The sequence below is a fragment of the Anopheles nili genome, chromosome 3 (genome assembly GCF_943737925.1).
Source record: "Anopheles nili chromosome 3, idAnoNiliSN_F5_01, whole genome shotgun sequence".
NCBI classification, from domain to species: Eukaryota; Metazoa; Arthropoda; class Insecta; order Diptera; family Culicidae; genus Anopheles; species Anopheles nili.
Window position 1 is genome coordinate 49,342,685 of NC_071292.1, and position 17,288 is coordinate 49,359,972.

General features: G+C 49.5%; 1 protein-coding gene across 1 annotated transcript; it reads right to left on the reverse strand.

Moving 5' to 3' along the window:
- Nucleotides 1–3,328: 3,328 nt before the first annotated feature.
- Nucleotides 3,329–8,719, reverse strand: LOC128725621 (uncharacterized). The gene is made up of 6 exons (XM_053819381.1): nt 6,362–8,719; nt 4,934–5,574; nt 4,056–4,237; nt 3,824–3,971; nt 3,599–3,734; nt 3,329–3,532 (listed from the first exon to the last, which is right to left on the reverse strand). Exons 1-6 carry the CDS (start codon nt 8,696–8,698, stop codon nt 3,329–3,331), a joined length of 3,648 nt encoding a protein of 1,215 aa, XP_053675356.1. The 5' UTR covers nt 8,699–8,719.
- Nucleotides 8,720–17,288: the final 8,569 nt, after the last annotated feature.

Here is a 17,288-nt window from a genome sequence, read left to right on the forward strand (position 1 = left end):
AGATCCGGATGAAGCAGGGGAAGATTCGTGTTAGGAGGCGGTTTTTCTTTTCTGGGTGTCGTTTCTACGTATTACGCGCGTTACAGGGAAGATTGGGGGAAGGTGGGTTTTTATTTTATTGTAGAATGTACATTTTCGTTTCGAATGTTCGTCAATCGTGTTAGTTGGTGCGATTTTTTAACCGGCTGCGCTTGGGCAGCCCGGCCAGTTTGTGTAGCGTTCGGTGTAAGTTAGTGTTGGTCGAGCGTGCGTTTGTTTCTTTCTATTAATTTCTTCCCCTTTAGTAGTACTTGACTACGCAGAGGATCGTGATCGTAACGGCCCGTCTAAGGTGAGGTCCTTGGAGCCAGGACAAAGATGTGTAAGGTCCTGTCCCACAAGGCTGATAAGTGGGTAAGAAGAAGCACCCTTGATAAGCGGGCTACAAGCTCGTGTTCCATTCTCAAGTGACATGCACGGGTTGGAACCACCCACGTGTGCGTGCGTGTGTGTGTGTGCGAGAGTATGAAGAAGGGAAGGTTAGGAAGACACATCACGGTCAGGGATCCATCTATTTATGCATTGATTTAAATATATTACGAATTATCATTATCATTTTAACAGTCACTAAGCCATATTTTGTAATTTGAAGAAAAAAAAAGGTAAAGAATATTATCATGAAGCACACACGCACGCGCGCGCGCACACACATGGCCTGATTGTGAGCATCCTTTTGTTGTACAGAGTCTAATAAAAAATATTGACCTCGAAATTTTCGGTGTAAAAATCAAACGCATACAATTGCACATGCTGTTGGCAGATATATCTGCCCTCATCGTCTGTCGCCCTACACGATCGAACACGATATATCACAGGTGCGTGAGAGCGAGAGTGAAAGTGAGCACGGCGAGAACGAGAATCACCGGCGGTCTCCTGGGCGGACGTTCGGTTAACGCCGGTGGTCAGTCGCTCGGTTCATTCACTTTCGTTCGGTTCGCAGTTTTTTTTTGCAGCGGGGGGACGCGTCTGAGAATGGGCCATTTTGTTTTTGGCGCCAAATTGAGGAGAAAGAAAACGCAGTTCTTAGTGAGTTGTTCGAAAGAAAAGGTCCATTTAAGGGCCGTGCGATTCATTCAGTGTTCTTTCGCGGTTTGCGCCCTTGGCGAATTGGGTTGAAAACGAGGTTCTAGCTTCCAGAAATCGCACCGTTCAGAAGTCGGCGTACGGTGAAATTCCGCTTATTCGTTGAATGAAAAGTAACGGCAGTTTAAATGCCGCAATTCAATACAAAATTCGCGCCCAATTCATCGCGTCCAATCGTCGGCTTTGTCACAGCTATGATCGGGAAACCATTTTGAAGCCGTTCGAAAGTGTGTGCGAGTTGGCATTCTGGCGCCGAAATGGGGCTTCTTGGGGGGTGAAAAAATGGGCTGAGTGAGTGAAATTGCACTAAGTGTCATAATGTTCTAAAATTTAGTAGTGCAGTTATCGAAAATCAGTAAGAAAGCCAATTAATTAGCGCCAATAGGTGATAAAGGAAGCCGCTTGGCCAGTGTGGTAGAAATACCGTTATCGTGGGCGTGCGTTAGTGTGGTGAGAATCAAAAGTGGACGCTCGTTTTGCGTCCAAATATCATTCTCGGAGGGGTGTGTGAAAGAGAAGCGCCAGAAGCTCGCAATTTTGCCCGAAAAGTTCAGCAATCAAATTTATTTCGATTCAGCAATCAAAAGCCATCTACTAGCAAAGTGATAAAGAGCGTCTTATTCGGTGGCGTAGTAGAAGTACCGTTCTAAGGCTGCGTGCTGTGTCGTTGTGAATATGCGTGAAGTGTCTGTTCACTCGCTTTTAGTGCAATCTCGTTGAGTATGGAGAAGATCGCGCGTGTAGGTGAAAAGTTTTATCAATCCAATCGCGTTCTTTCGCCAAAATCCGCCATTACGGCTTGGCCGAAAGGAAGTGATAAAAAATGGTTCTAGTGATCAATTAGCGTTGGCAAAGAAAGTTTGAGAAAGTGTCGCATTTCGAGAAGAAGTTCAGATAGGTAGTTGTCACCGCTAGAGTGCGTGATATGCATAAGCTCTGATAAAGTGTGTGCGAGTGTGTTCTGGCGCTTAAATCCACCATTTTGGCTTCGCGTAAGGGAAGTGATAAAAAATGGTGTTAGTGATCACGCAATTAGTTTTGGTAAATTATCTCATTTTTTGTCTGCTTTAATTAGGTTTGTTAAGTAAGCTTGGTGTAGAAAAGCTCGTGAAAGTGTCTCATTTTGAAAATAAGTTCTGTGTGGTTCTTTTTGTTCAAAATGCCATGCGATGTGTCGATCTGATAGTGTATGCGAGTTTATTCTGGCGCTAAAATCCACCATTTTCGTTTTGCGTAAGAGAAGTGATAAAAAATGGTGTTAGTGATCACGCAATTAAATTTGATAAAGGTTTGGAAAAGTGTCTCATTTTGATGAAAAGTGATAGAAAATGGTGATTTGCGACCACGCAATTAAGTTTCGTAAAGAAAGCGTCTATGAAAGTGTCTCGTTTTTATAAAAAGTTCTGTATGGTTCAGTTAAGTGGTTGCCGATCTGATAGTGTATGCGATCTCGTTCTAGCGCCAAAATCCGCCATTTTAGCTTGCTCTAAAGGGGAAAGTGATAGTGTTGGCGATCACCATAGGGGGAGGGTTTTAACCGGTGATCAGTCAAGTAAAAAGAGGCCATTTTATTGGCCCATCTCTCGAGTTTTGTGCTGGTGGAAGTGAAAGTGAAGTGCCGAACGAGCAAGAAAAAAGTAAAGCCACGACGTCAAAAACACACCAAGGTAAGGTACACTAACTCAAGACTATTTATTCTCATGTACGTTCACTCTTTGCATTCGGAAAGCGCACATTTCTACACGATTAGGGACACACATCGAGACACACATACACTCACACACGCTATCGTCTCGATCTCCCGAATCCCGAATTGTCTTGCGACTCCCGAATCCTAACTATAAACCTGCCTTAACGTCTTATACACCTAACTCAGCCTAACAGAAGTATCGAGGGTGGCTGTCTACATCCTTGCAGCATCCCTCTCGCGATATGTACACATATTTTCACTCTCTCTCTTTCACTCACACACAGGCTTTCATTCAAATGCGCCCCTTCGATCGTACAATCCTTCCACATGTCCTTTTTTTTTGTTCCCAATCCTGGGGGACCTTTCTCTTTCTCGTGCTCCTTGGCGTGCTCCAGAAATCAATCGCGCGTGTTATCACAACCACACGCTCCCCCTACCGCTGCTGTGTGTGTGTTTGTGTGTGATTTAAACGCTGGCGAAGAGCGAAACGTCGTCCCTTCGTTGAGAAACGCGCTCCTATTTGTAGTAAGTCGACTGCAGTGGCCGACCGGAGGACGTGTAGGTGCTCATTGGTATGCTGCTTTGCGATTTCGTTGTTCCACCAGCGCCCGGTCCCCCCACCAACCCACCGCCCACGATCGTACCCCCGAGCGTGCTTCCACCCCCGTACAGCTGTTCCGCGCCCGTCGGTGCATAATCCACGTCGTAGTAGATGCCAGACTGCAAGAAACCCAACGGGAGCAATTATTATACCATTACAAACGGAGTTCACAAAAGGACACTTACCGTGACGCTCGCGTTACTGCGACTTTTAGGCCGCGGGACGTTAAAGTTCCGCCCCAGAAGATCGGCACGGTCCTCCTCTTCGCTGGAGCTTGAGTTTTCCAGCGTTCGCATGCCGTTCCGGTTGAGCCCGAGAGTCCTTTTTTTTGGGAGGAACACAGGGAAATCTCATTAGTTAAGAGACGAGGATCAACTTCACCTCTGAGAGGTCCTGGAGAGGACACTTACCTTGGTAGTGGAACCGGCGGTAGGGTTCCGGTGTGCATGGGTAAAGTTCCGTGGAGAGAAAGCGTGTTCATGCTTCCGATCGTCTGGAGATTTGGATAACCAAACATGGCCGACGAGGGGCGTCCAGCGACGGGTTCAGCCTGGCAGCGTGGAACAGAGAGAGAGAGATAAAGGAATCGTATGCTCGAAAAGGATGAAATGGAACCGGAAATGGAGCTCCTTGGTGGTGGATGACTTACCGCGTAATGGTTCGCTTGGGCCATCACGTCCGCTATCTGCGCCCATCGCATACGATCCTCGAGTGTCACTTGGTACGGTGCTTGGCCCATGACGGGCGTTTTCACCTGTCCATTTCCGAGGTACCCAAACACGGGGCTTCCCATGGCGTTTTTGTGCTCGCGTTGCCACTTCCGGCTGAAATGAAGCACAGATTCGGGCGTGTGAGTAGCTGTCGGTGGTGAGTTCACTCTAGTGACAGTTACTAGCTCACGTTTGTGAGTCAACATTCGCTCTCACTCATGCATAGTACATGTGTGCTCACAATGGTGAGCTGTGAGTTTGAATGAGTGAAAATCTGGCACGTGATTCGTGATAGGTGAGATGGAAATAATGTGAATAGTTACTTAAAGCCTCTAAAGTGCTACACCGTGAGCTGAAATGCGAACAATGATGGCTCAAAAAGGTGTTTTGAAAGAAGGGCAGTTGAGTTTAGCTCACGTTTATGAGAGAAGATCACCAGCTCATCGCCTACTATGGACCCATAGTTTGTGCTCACTATAGTGAGCTCTGTTCACCATCTCTCAGAGGTTAAATGCTGAGCTTGATAGCTTTTGAATTTTTACCAATTAGGTCAGGAAAGGCCTTAGAAAGAGCAGTAAGCAGGCGCTGGTTCATGTAGTCGACTGTGAATACTCTATGCAGATACTAGCTCTCAAATATATGCTCACTACAGTGAGCTGTGAGTTCAGTTGGGGAAAGCTTGTGATGAGATTGAAGTGAGCCTTGATGAGGTGAGACATCAATATAGCTACTTTTACTCACAACCCAAGGAAAATCGGTGCCACGGAAGCATATAGACATTTAATTCGATCCCATAGAACACTCTCTTACCTCCACATGACGAGACAGATGAGCGTGAGCACGATGATGATGACGGCGGCCACCGAGGCCCCAACCGCCACCCCCAACACCTCACCATCGATCTCACACTGCGTGCCATAGTAGCTGCCAAGGCACCTGCACACCTGCCGATTGTTGGCGTTATCGTAACTACAGGTACCCCGATTCGTGCAGTACGACTCCGGACAGGATAGACACTCTCGACCGGCTCGCTGAGGCTGATCCGCCCAAGGATCTCGAAAACCACCGTTACACTCGCACCGGAACGTCCCAAAAAGGTTCGTACAGTGTGCTTCCTCGTCACAGTCGTTCAGTTCGTCCGAGGTGCATTCATCGACGTCCTGAACGCTCGAAACGGCTCCCGTTGGAGCCTCGACGTATAGGGCCGAGTTGCCGATGTTGTTGTTCCGTCGGTGGATCACTCCAAGCAGGTGTCGCTGGATGTCGGAACGTAGAGCTGGTCGAAGTGTTTCCGCATTTTCGTCCAAATTGACGGTGTAGTTGACGAAGACGGCTCCACTGGGACCGGATGGGCTGGTTGAGCCCGAGGACGGGTTGACGGTGTAGATACCGTTGATGCGAGCCTCTAGGAATTCGTCAGAGAATGGGGTCATTGACATGGCGGAGTCCATCTAGGAGGTGGGAGAAAGATAAATATGAGTTATGGAGATGTATAAGAGACGGTTGGGCGGTTAATTAAATATCTCAGAGAGGCTGGGCTTTTTTGAAAGAGATCTCTCACAATAAAAGAAGTCATCTAGGGGTGGAAAATAGAGATGAACTTTCTAGAGGAAGAAAGCATAGTACTGAGAAACCTATTTGAGGGTAGTACAAATTCTAATGAAACGTCAGAGATGTTAAAGACGATCGTCTTTTTAGACAGAAACCTTTCACATCTAGGGAAGTGCCTTCTACTAATGGGTAGCGATATTGAAGGCAAAAGAGGCAGTCCTGTGAGAAAAATACTCCTTAAAAAACCGCTCTATCTAGCGGAATCACAGAATCAAGACATCTGAGGGACTAATAGAAATCCATCCTGATAGAAAGAGACCTCACACCTCTAGACGAGGTTGGGAATTATTGTGACAAGAATATAAAGAACTATCAATGTCTATTTTTCTGATACAAAAAAATGAACCACTTCTAGTGAAGAGTCTTTTAGGAATGGGAAAAAGAGTACAGCACAGTTAGAGAGTATTATAGAGGATCTTCTTGGCAAAAAGGAACCCTCTGTAGGGACGGAAAGGGATGATCAAAAGGACAGAAGATATAGACGACCATCCAGAATTCGATCGCCTACCTCTTAACGGGTTCTATCTAACACGATTTCTAAAGCTAAAGCTGGTCGTTCGTCCAATCCCACGTAGACGATGTTAGAGAGAAGATCCTCCTCCCAATTCTCCCCACCATCTTACTTACCGCTCGAATAGCCTCATAGCTGAGCTGCTGGAACTTATCGCTCGTCCGATCCGCCAACGCTCCATCCCAATGGATACGCCTCTCATAAATCTTGTCCACCCTCATCGACAGCATAAGCGACACGATCCTTCTGCACGGTTCCCGATGCTTCCGGCGCGCGTACCCCGGCCGACAATGGCAACTCGACACACCATTCTCCGTACGACACCGCTCATTCTGTGCCTGATCGCACGTCGAATCATCACCCACGATGCAGGTGTCGATACGCACCGGTGGTGGTAATCCTCCACCACCTCCACCCGGGTACTTCGGTCGGTTATGATGTACCGCTGGTGATGCACCACCTGGAACGCGTCCTCCAGCTGGTTTGTGACCGGAACCTCCAAGAGCCGGTGGAGATTCAGTTTCTGGGACGGCATATCCTGTCCCCACGATGCCTGGCTGTAGAACCGGTGCTACAGGACCTACTTTGGGTGGAAGTCGCGGTCGATCGGTGGGAACAACCGGCAGAGATGCTTGCGTTACCGTTCGCGTCGGTTGTGGTGACGGAGCTGTCTGTTGCTGTTTCGTTTCCGTCCCAAACAGGTCGATGTACGAACGTTTTCCATCGATGGACACAAACCCGTCAGTGCCAGAAGCAGAAAGGATGATGCTTGCCTCAGGTGCCGGTCCTGGTCGGTTGTAATACGGGTTGATTTTGATCGTCTGCTGTGACCCAGAGCCACCCGATCCTGGACCTTGGATGGCTGAAAGTGTCACGTCGAAGATCTCACCGTAATTCGGTGGCAATGAACCTCCTCCGTGTCCAGACGATGGAGGTGGAGCGGTGTAGATCTCCGGTCGATTTCCAAAGTTTGCCGGCAGGTTCTGGGTGCGAACTGGTCCACCGCCAGCATTGCCACCCGGTTTAAAGTCCGGATCATCAAGAACAAGCCCCGGCCGGGGTTGGAAGCGATAGTCACCGGGTTTCGCAGTACCGTTGCTTGAAGAAACTCCCGTACTCGTTGAGGTTATCACCTCCACAGAGGAGCTCGTTGTCGGGACAATGCCCATCGACGTCGTCTTCGTTGTAGTCGTTGTCGTTGTTAAGATCGGTGTCGGAGCGTGCGTGTGGAACTGGCCTGTTTCTTCTCGATCTGTCGATGGTTCCAAGGATGTTGTACTACTGCTGCTGGTGGACGTGCTGACGATCTCACTAGTAGGTGTTGGTTCCAACACTCCACTCGAGGGCAGATACTCGATCGAATTGATCTCGTAAACGCTGGGAACGACCTCCGGATCGTACGATTCACTTCCACCGTGAGGCATAACACTTGCCGCACTTGTCGCTGACTCGATCGTGTACTGAACCTCCGTCGGGCTTGTTGGATGTCCCTCAACCTGCTGCGGTTGCTGTTCCAACTCAACATTCCCCGCCGTTGTTGTCGTCTCCTGATCAATCTCACCCGTAACTCCTTGCTGCTGCTGGTGGTGCTGTTGAGGAGTCGTTCCAGCGTAACTTCCCAACCCACCGGTCGGTGTTTCGTACGGTGGATCTTCGATCACCTTCTCCGTAACGTTATCGATCGCATTCCCTCCACCATCACCACCGCCACCGTTCGTTGGGATCGTAATCGGTCCCACATTGGCGCCCTCTGGCGGTCGATAGTCCAAGCTCGTTGGGTACGGTTTATACGGTGGAATCGGGCGCCTGTTCGGTGATATCGGTGGCCGTGGTTTTGGTCGCTGCCAAGGTGGTCGATTTTGAGACACAAAGCCGGGTCGGTACGTTTGCTGCATCGATGGTACGATTTGTTCCGGTATTGGCACACCAGTGAGGAATGGTCGCACAGGGTGTTGCTGCTGCTGCTGCTGCTGCTGTTGCTGACCTTGATCACCTTGTAACAGTAGAGGTCGCGTAGAGGTCGGCGCACCCAGCTCACCCTCGTACTCGTTCGGCAACGGTTGCGCCTCGGATATCCTGGGAGGACCCCGATTGTTGATGCGTGTTGCTGAATGCCGTCGCGTGGGTTGTGGATTCGCGTGCACATTCACGTTTCCATTCAGCAGCTTCACGATGCCGGTGATGATGTCCTGAATGTCGGGGTTTGGGTTTTGCCGGCCACCCTGAGGTTGTGGGCGGTGTTGTTGCTGCTGTAGTTGTTGGGAGGCCAACACCGCTCGCTGCACGTTGGAGATGTTCATGGCGAGTTCCTTCGTGCGTTGGTACGATTCCTCATCCAGCAGATCCTTACCGTGGCGTGCTGAAGCAGGTCCTGTCGATTCGAGCACACTGTTGCTGGCGCTATCGAACGAAAGGTGATCTTTGCCAGCGGCTCGTGGCGTTAGCTCGTTCATGATCGGTTGAGCGGATCGTTTCGATTTGGCCGTGGACAAACCCAAACCATCCGTGGTGTCCTTTGGTGTTGCGATCACCACCGACAGGTGGTGGCAAATTAGCATGGCAGCGATCAACCCACCGCACGGCAGGTACCTTCTGCTGAGGGCCCCTGCCAAGGGACTAAGCCCTCGGTTGTTTCGTATCGTCGCCCGCATGGCCGAACGACCGAAGCAACTCGTCGTTTCTGAAGTCCTCGTCGGACGTCTCTTAATACGTTTCGGTTTGAATTTTGTTTTTTTTCGCGTGAATGATGGCTCCCTCCCCGAAGGTCCTACTTGCCGTCCGGTAGCTTGCGCTGTGTCACACTGCTGCTGCTGCTGCTGTTGTTTGCTGGCGAGTCGTGCTGCCGGGCGCTTGTGACGCTCATCTTTCGCCGGGGCTGCTCATTCGCGAGGACCTGCGAGAAGAGCAGATGGTAGAGGGTGGTTAGAAAACCCGTTGCCTTTTTTTCTTCACTAGCCTGCTCAAATGCGAATCCTTAATCTAAACCTCCCTGCGCGTGGCCGCATTCCTCGGAACGTGTGCCGATGGAAATTAGGCAAAACAGCTACAACGGCCGCTGCTCTAATCTACTCCCGCTCGAGGTCTACTGATTACCCCTTTCCCTGTGTATGAAAATAAAACCCCGAAGCGCTCTGCAGCTCTTTCTGAGGAGGTGTTCTCAGCAAAGCAACACCGGTTGCAAATTTGCCCCACAATTGCCCGCCAACCACCGGGCAGGCAGGCAAATGCTCATGCTGTGACCCCAAAAAATAAAACCAGCAAGTGCTCATCCAGGGGGAGGGTGGTGAGGGGGGGGGGGTGGTGCGGGAAAATTGCGCCCACCTTTTTTCCTTTTTATTCGCAACCGCACACGCGATCCGGCGCCAGATAAGCTCAGCTACGCGAAACGCAACCTGTTCCAGGTTTCAGAGGTTTACTCTCTCTATCTCTCTCTCTCACTCACTCTCACACACACACACGGTTTACGACGTTAAGCCAGTTTTTCCTTCGCCTTCACGGGGGAAATTGGAGCTTATTACCAACGGCTTGCGGGGAGGTATTTTTGTCTTGAAAACCTCCCAACGCCCTCCCACTGCTCATTATTGGTGCGAAACCGGGCGGGTGGTGATCTAGAAAACATTCAATGCGCTCCCAACGCGATGGTCGATGGCTTTGGGGTGGCGAGTCTGGAGTCTGGGGCCTATTTATTTATTTTATTTTGGACCCCCCTCAAAAAACCTGAAGGACAGGTCCCGGGAGCCCAGTTTTCCCAGTGGCAGTGTGTCCCTTTTCCGGGTCCCGAGTCCGGCATCACAAATCCGGTTCTCGGGCCGGAAATCCTGCGGTGCATAATGCCCGATCCAATGATGATATGGCTCTCTCGGCTGCACCCCACCGGTCGAGGAAATAGTTCAAATAACAGTGCCTCTCGCGGCTCGCAGCTGCGTGTGAAGAAAATAGGGCCGGCCTCTCCCCCGTGCGGGCTTGTTGGCGCACTTTCATGCGCCATTCTCGCGGTGGAAAGGATGCCGGAGAAGTTGGGAAACATTTCAATGCAATTGAACGCGGTAAACAAGCAGAGAAGAAACCGTTCATTCGCCGTACACCCCAACTACTGGGTGAACCAACCCTGGGTATGTTGGGTGCGAGATATGTTTCAATTAATGAAGGGTACTTTATCGCGGCTTTCATCCGCGCAGGTTTTTGGGGTTTGTTTTGCTGATCATTAGGCGTGCGTAACTGTTTTGCTTACGAGCTTCTCGAGTGGCTTCATTACACCCGACGGTGCGCGAGTAGGATGTTTTATTATTGCGTTACGTTAGTAACATGTGAAGCACCTGCTCTTTTGCACCTGATAAGGTAATTGGATGAGATCGAAAAAAAAAATGAGAGCAGATCATGATCTTTTATTAGTGTCTGCTCAAACGGAGCAATACTTTTTTGTAAATGAATAATCTTTTTGCAAACAGTTTGTTGAAGAACATTTTAATTTTTGCTTCATTTAAAACGCATTTAAAGAGCGACATTTGATTGACGTTGTATTATGCGTGCGAAAGCTCTCCATACGATCGACCAGAGACAACTTTAGTCGTTAAATACCCTCACCACACACACACACATCATGGGTTTGCAAAAGGGTGCTTCAGAGTTTCACTTTTCCCGCATATTGAGTAACCGCTTTCGCACGCCGCCGGAATGTTTTTAGCATTACCATGGGGATGTAAAGTCGACCTTTTCCCAAAAAAAAAAAATAAAAATTAGCCACGTATGACAACTAAAATCGTGCATTCGTGACCTGGGCGATTAATTCACTCCCCCGATCACCGATCGCTCTTGCTTTTATCGTGATCAAATCGATCAAAAAGGATCACCTTTTGGGTGAAACAAAAAAACAACCGATCGCAATCGTCGCGTTGAATCATCTCCTTAAAAAACAAGCTACCTAAGCGCACATATGCTTTCGATCGCACGTTAGTTCCACGTCCGAAACACCCCCTCGTGACCTTAATCCGTACCGCCAGCCAAACCGAACCGGCCTCCACTGGTGAATCATTCATCAATCTCACGAAAAATGTTACACGCTTTTCGGGCGCGCGATCCGACTGGCACGAGCTTTTTGCTCTGTTTGCTACGGAGAAGGGCCGGGAAGAAAGAAAAAAAACCGAACAAATCCCCGTTAATTGAATTGAGCAGCTCTCTGCTCCACCCAGGAACTCTTATTACAAGCATTTCATGAGGGTGTTGGTGGTGATCATCTCGCGTTTAGGCTCCTTATAGGCATAAGCAGTACGTTATGCCCTTTTCTCGCCAGTAGCCATTGCAGACATCGCCTCCCGGATCTTCGTTGGCCTCAGCGGCCTTCAGCGTATTTTCCACCACACACACATTAGTCATCGATTGCCGCGTGGTGTGTCTTTTTGCTTCCCCACTCTGTGGCCATTTCTGTGAGCAAAGCACACGAATGCAATGGTCGCGCAATCGCACAATGCCGTCAGAGCGACAACGTCAGCGTGTGTCCGGGTTTCGACCCAACATTGCTGCTGTTTCAACACGCCACACCAGAGCCATTGTTCCACGGGCGGCCTCCTTTTTCGCTGCCTGTTACGAAATGCAAATTCCGTGGGTGCACACACGATCGCGCGATAGAGAGAACAAGCGAGAAAAGGACACCAAAGACAAAGAAAGAGAGACATCGAGAGCGTGTGTTTGTCTGCAATTGCATGGCGCGGTTTCGTTTGAGTTGCTCGTCGTGGCGTGAAATTGTCTCTTTATCGAATGTGCGACGACGACTCGATGGGGGCCCTAAAGGGAACTAAACCGGATCCACCCCACCCGGGTGGGTGGGCTTTAATCGAGGCTAACCGAATGCATCTATGCTACCGACAAGGGAAAGAGCCATGCACAATTGCACCCAGTCGTCGTCGTCGTCGTCGTCGTCGCTGGCGTGCGTTTTCGCATTATTTTTCCTTCACATCAGCTTCCCAGCTCAGCCAGGCGTCTGATACCGAAAGGGCTTTAAATTTCTGCGCCCTGAGTGGGGTGAAAGTTGTGTGGAGCTTAAGCAACAGCAAAAAAAACGAAGCGCATAAGGAAAAGCAACAACAAAAAAACAAGCAAATTCGCATTTTCGTTTTCACCACGGCCGGCGGCGCGTGGATTTTATGCTGCATGTTTTCATCTTCACCTTTTTTTTCTCTCTCTCTCGAAATCAACACCTCCCAGAAGTGTTCTGCCTCGTCCAGGAGGCTTAGCTCGCATTTACGATCGGCTTTTTTTTATACGGGGAGGGTGGTCGAAAATCGAAAAGCTTGTCGAAAGCGATAACCGATAGATATAGGCTCCCGAGAGACGGTTAATCGCTGTCCGATGATGTTTTGTGGCGCGTAGCCGAGCTCCAAATTGGGCAGAAAGAATGCGCGAAATGGGGATCATAAATAAAAGCCCGCGGTGGCTATTGACCTCGAAAGAAACGAGCCCCAAAACCAACCGTGCGTTTGTCTTTCGTCCACGGAAGGTTTAGCCACCAGCGTTCGAGGCGAAAGAAGGTGAAAAAAAAGGGGTTAGAGAAGGTGAATGATACGAGAGTGGACAATTTTATGAGACCGACAATCAAAAAAACAGCACGATTAGTGGCCAAATGAAACTCGCTCTTTAATCACCCACCGATCACCGTGAGGATCACTCAATTCTACATCACCGCGCACGCGTTTTCTGTTGCTTGCGTGTGGGTGTTTTTTTTTTGTTCGATTATAAAACACTCTCACCCATGCGTTCCAAAACGAGTTCACGAGTTCAGATGGTCAGGCGGTGCAAAAGCCTTGCCAACCTTTTTCGACTTTCGTTAAAAAATACAAAAAAAAGCTCCATACAAAAAAAAGCCACCATGCTTTTCGACAGCCCACGAGTCTTCTCGGTAACGCACTGAAGCTGCACTGAATAAAACGGCGAAGAGGGCCGAAATAGTGAGATAAAATATGGCGAAAGAGATGAACAAAAAACAAAAAAAAACCACACCACCCCGTCAAGCACCGAAGCATTTCACCCCAAATAATCAGGCTGTGGCTGTATAATGCCACCTTGCGCCGCGCAAAGCTGGTGAAGGAAAAATCGGGGAAAAACATAAGCGAGCGCTTGGAAGAAGAGCAAGATGAGAAACACACGCACATATGCAAGCACGAATGGTGAGTGGCCAGGCCAGATATGGCCCCGCCGAAGGCCCCCGAGGCCACACGGTACGGTATTTCACTTTTTTTATTCAGTTTATTTCGAGCCGCGTTTTACCAGCTGCCCATGCGCCAAAGCGCGCGTCCCGTTTCAGGTTGAAAACCTGACCCTATGCCGCGAGGTCCGGTTGGGAGGGACGTGAGCAACATTTACCCGGGCCCGGCTCGGTGGAACTTAGAGAGACGTGCCGGCAATGACAGAAGAGAGCGTTTGTGTACCGCTATCAGTGCTACTTTAGCTGGCCAAGAGACGGACCAAACCGGAGCTGGGAAATGCCATTCGATGGTCCATCGGTTTCCTTACGAAAGGGGCTGTTTCCTCAGCTTCCAAGGCTAAAAACCGCACCGAATGAAGGCCACGTCCTGCTTCCTGTTTGGTGGCTGGAATGTTTCCAGTCCACAGCAGCGCAGCTCCAGCGAGCGGGAAACTAGCCAACGAATTAAGCGCGAGTTTTGCTGCTGCACTCTACATATATGTATACATATATGTTGTACTTTCGATTATTGAAACGTTGCGCTCTCGCTATAACTGACGGTGAACCTTTTTGCGCGTGTGTGCCCTCTAAAGCTGGCCCAGATCCCAGCTTTCGTTGCCTCATATCAGCTCAACGAGCCGTGCGAGCCTCGCGGGTATTTTGTGAGCACATTAAAACATAAAATCACATCATCTCAACGGTGGCCACTTTGTGAAGGCCGCTGGAGAGCGAGAAAAGTAAAGAAAGAAACAAAACACTGGTCACCGTTACTCGGCAACGTCCGTGGCACAACGTTAAAAAGGCCTTCTGCTCTCTGATAGCGATGAGATAAAAATACCAAACATGCGGCGGTGGCGTGCATTTTCGGGCCGGCTTTAGAGCGATGATCAGCAGCTGATTACGGCACCGCTTGCTTATACCGTTAGATGGGGATCGCCTTCTTTTTTTTGTGGGTTTACGAGTCGCCTCCCGAGCCGAGCCGCATTTTTTCAACTAACCGTTCCCCCAGGACCCATCAACAGGGGGGGGGGGGGGGAGGGGGGATCGCGTTCCATTATTTGTCAATAAATCATGCCCCTGCAGCTTCCAATCATCGATCACACTAGACGATCGGGGCTGGAAAATCCGACAAGCGTTCACCAAACAACCGGTTGGGGCTGGGGACGGGAATGATTAATTGGATTGGGCGTGTGTTGAAGCCAACCAAAAAAAGGGGGTGGTGAGTTTTTGGGGTGGCCACATCCGTCGACGGGCAGACCAATCCTTTCCGGGAAACAGGCAACCAAAGGGCAATCTCCTAAACCTATATGAAGGGGGGCTTAAGGTTCTTGGTTTTAAAGTGTCATTTGGAAATGTCACGCGAATAATGTGCACTTTTTGTTGCATATCCGCCCTCCCACACACACACACGCACAATACGCTTTCGCGTAAGTCCGCGTGACTCCAAAAAGCCTCCCTCAACCTTCTCCGTTTGCTTATGGCGCTCCAGCCGGGGAGGCAGACATTGATGAGTGTGATGTGCGCAATGATGCAAAGAGACGGAACGGACGAGGACGAGCGAGTGTGGTGCGAGCTGCTGGGAGGCCAGTAGAAAGTTTCCTCCACCTTCTCGCTCTCCCAATGTTGCCTGCTCCCTGGCCTTGCCTGCCACATGGGAGTGAGTGAGCGAGGCGACAAAAAAAAAGGCGATCGCATCTCGATCCAAAGATCAGTCTCCTGTGAAGCCGGCAATGGATGGGTGAAGCCGAGGAGAGTTACAAATGTTTCCCCTTGTGTTGGGGTGACACACACACACACACACCCACCCTCTGGAGCACGCCCACGTCCCTTGTTTGGTCAGTCAGGGCAGGGATTGGGTTTGTATTGACGGCATTGGCATTGGATGTGCCATTAAATTAAAGTCGACATAGAGGGAAAGAAATTCTTCGTCGAGGGAAACAGGACCATAAGAGAAAGAGAGAGAGAGAGCTGGAAGGGGAGAAGGAGAGAGATAGGAAAGAGCAATAACAAAAAACAGACAGAGAGAGAGAGAGAAAGAAAGAAAAGAAAGGGGAATTGCAAAACTGTTTGCCAAATTAGGCAGAGCCGAGAAAAGTTGCCTGAACTGAAAACAAGGTGTGGGGTGTAAAAGTTTGCAGCAGAAAAAAAAAACAAAACATGAAAAAGAAATGGCAATGAAATCACAATGCAGAGCAGAAAACGAGCCAACAACAGCGTCGTCGGAACGCGTCGGTGGGGCAAAAGCGTAAAGAAATGGAAGGAAGGAATTGAATAAAAAATTCAATTATACACGGCAAATTAAATTACATTAGGCGAAAAAGGAAATTTTTGCCTAACGTTCATCCATGTTTAGTAAATCTTAAAGTGCTAAATAATGTATGCTAGCAAAACATGCGTTTTTAGTGCACTTTTTCAAAGCGGAAGCTGAGTATGTGAGGCTCATATCTTTCTAAATAACTGTACGAACAAAAAAACGTATCACTTTAACTACAACCGGTCCACTTCCGTCCCAATCACGGCTGCTGAAGCACCTTCTAATGCGACAAAAGCTATCGCTCTCACTTTATGGGGGTGAAAATACAACAGCAAACGAACAAAACAAAAAAACTACGACGGCCTTTGCCCGCATCAATGTCAGTAGGCACAATGTCGGCACGTAAAATGGAGTCGGCTGCGGTTTTCCGAGTCGGGGTTAAAATTAATGATTTTCTTTTCCCGGGGTATTTTTTTTTTTCAAGATACGTTTTGTGCTGTGAATAATCGCCTGCTCGGGTGATATCCACCCTTTCGGGCTCTCTCTCTCTCTCGCTCTCTTTCTCTCGCTCTCTCGCACGTGTGGGGTCACAACTCGGTCGCTGCGTTCCCAACGGGTCCCAAGTTCAAAGTAACAGCAAACAGCAAACGGCAGCGAGGGTGAGAAAATTGTGCTTTTTTAATGCCCGCCCGGGTCGCCAGTAAAAGTGAGCGCCGGTGGGGGGCTTTTGCGCGATAAAACACACGCCGAGAGAGCTCGTTTTCACATTCCAACATCGCGATCGTCACCACACCGTGATCCCTCCAGGCGGCGTACGTTTGATACGACTCAAGAGCGCGAGAGAGAGCGAGAGAGAGAGCGAAAGAAAAAGCTTGAAAATCCACTTGGCAAACCAACCGATCGGTTGGAAACGGTGGCATTCCCGTGCAACCGATGGAACGTTGCGTTCGAACGCACATCAGCATACGGGAGGGCTGAAAAAGACGTCCCTTAGACCTGCAGCAAAACCCTTATATCCACGCATGCCAGAGGCGGTTCGTTTACTGACCTATAAAACGAAAGCATTTCTCTCTCGCCGCCGACCGCCGACGACGACGACAACGTACCTGTTCTTCTCGATGGATAAATGGATCCGTGCGTCCGTGCGTTCGCGTTTGATGACGAGGGAAAAAAAATGTAGCGAGAAGCCCAGCTCTGGATGCTGGATCGATCGTTTCAACCTCTCCTGATGAGAGGGAACGCGATCGATGAACACACACACACTCACACACAAACACGGGACGAGGACGTGCCCTTTGCTGGTGATCAAGCGGCAACGAAAAAAACAAAATAATACGAAAAGAACTGAGCTGCGCTGCTTGTGGTTGGTCGTGTGCGCTAGTGTGTGCGCGCGCGTCCGGACGCGCGTTTCACTTTTACTTCCAGATTCTTTTCACTTGCGTCTCACTCACGCTCGCACGCTCTCACTCTCTCGCACAGCTCAGCAGAGAGCAGCTTCCTTTCCCGGTTGGCGCGTGAGACCGACGAAAGACTCTCGACGGCATCAAGCGACGAACCCTGCGGATTTTGTGTGTAATTTTTCGTTTCCGTTTTCGTTCGCGGCAGGGTCGTT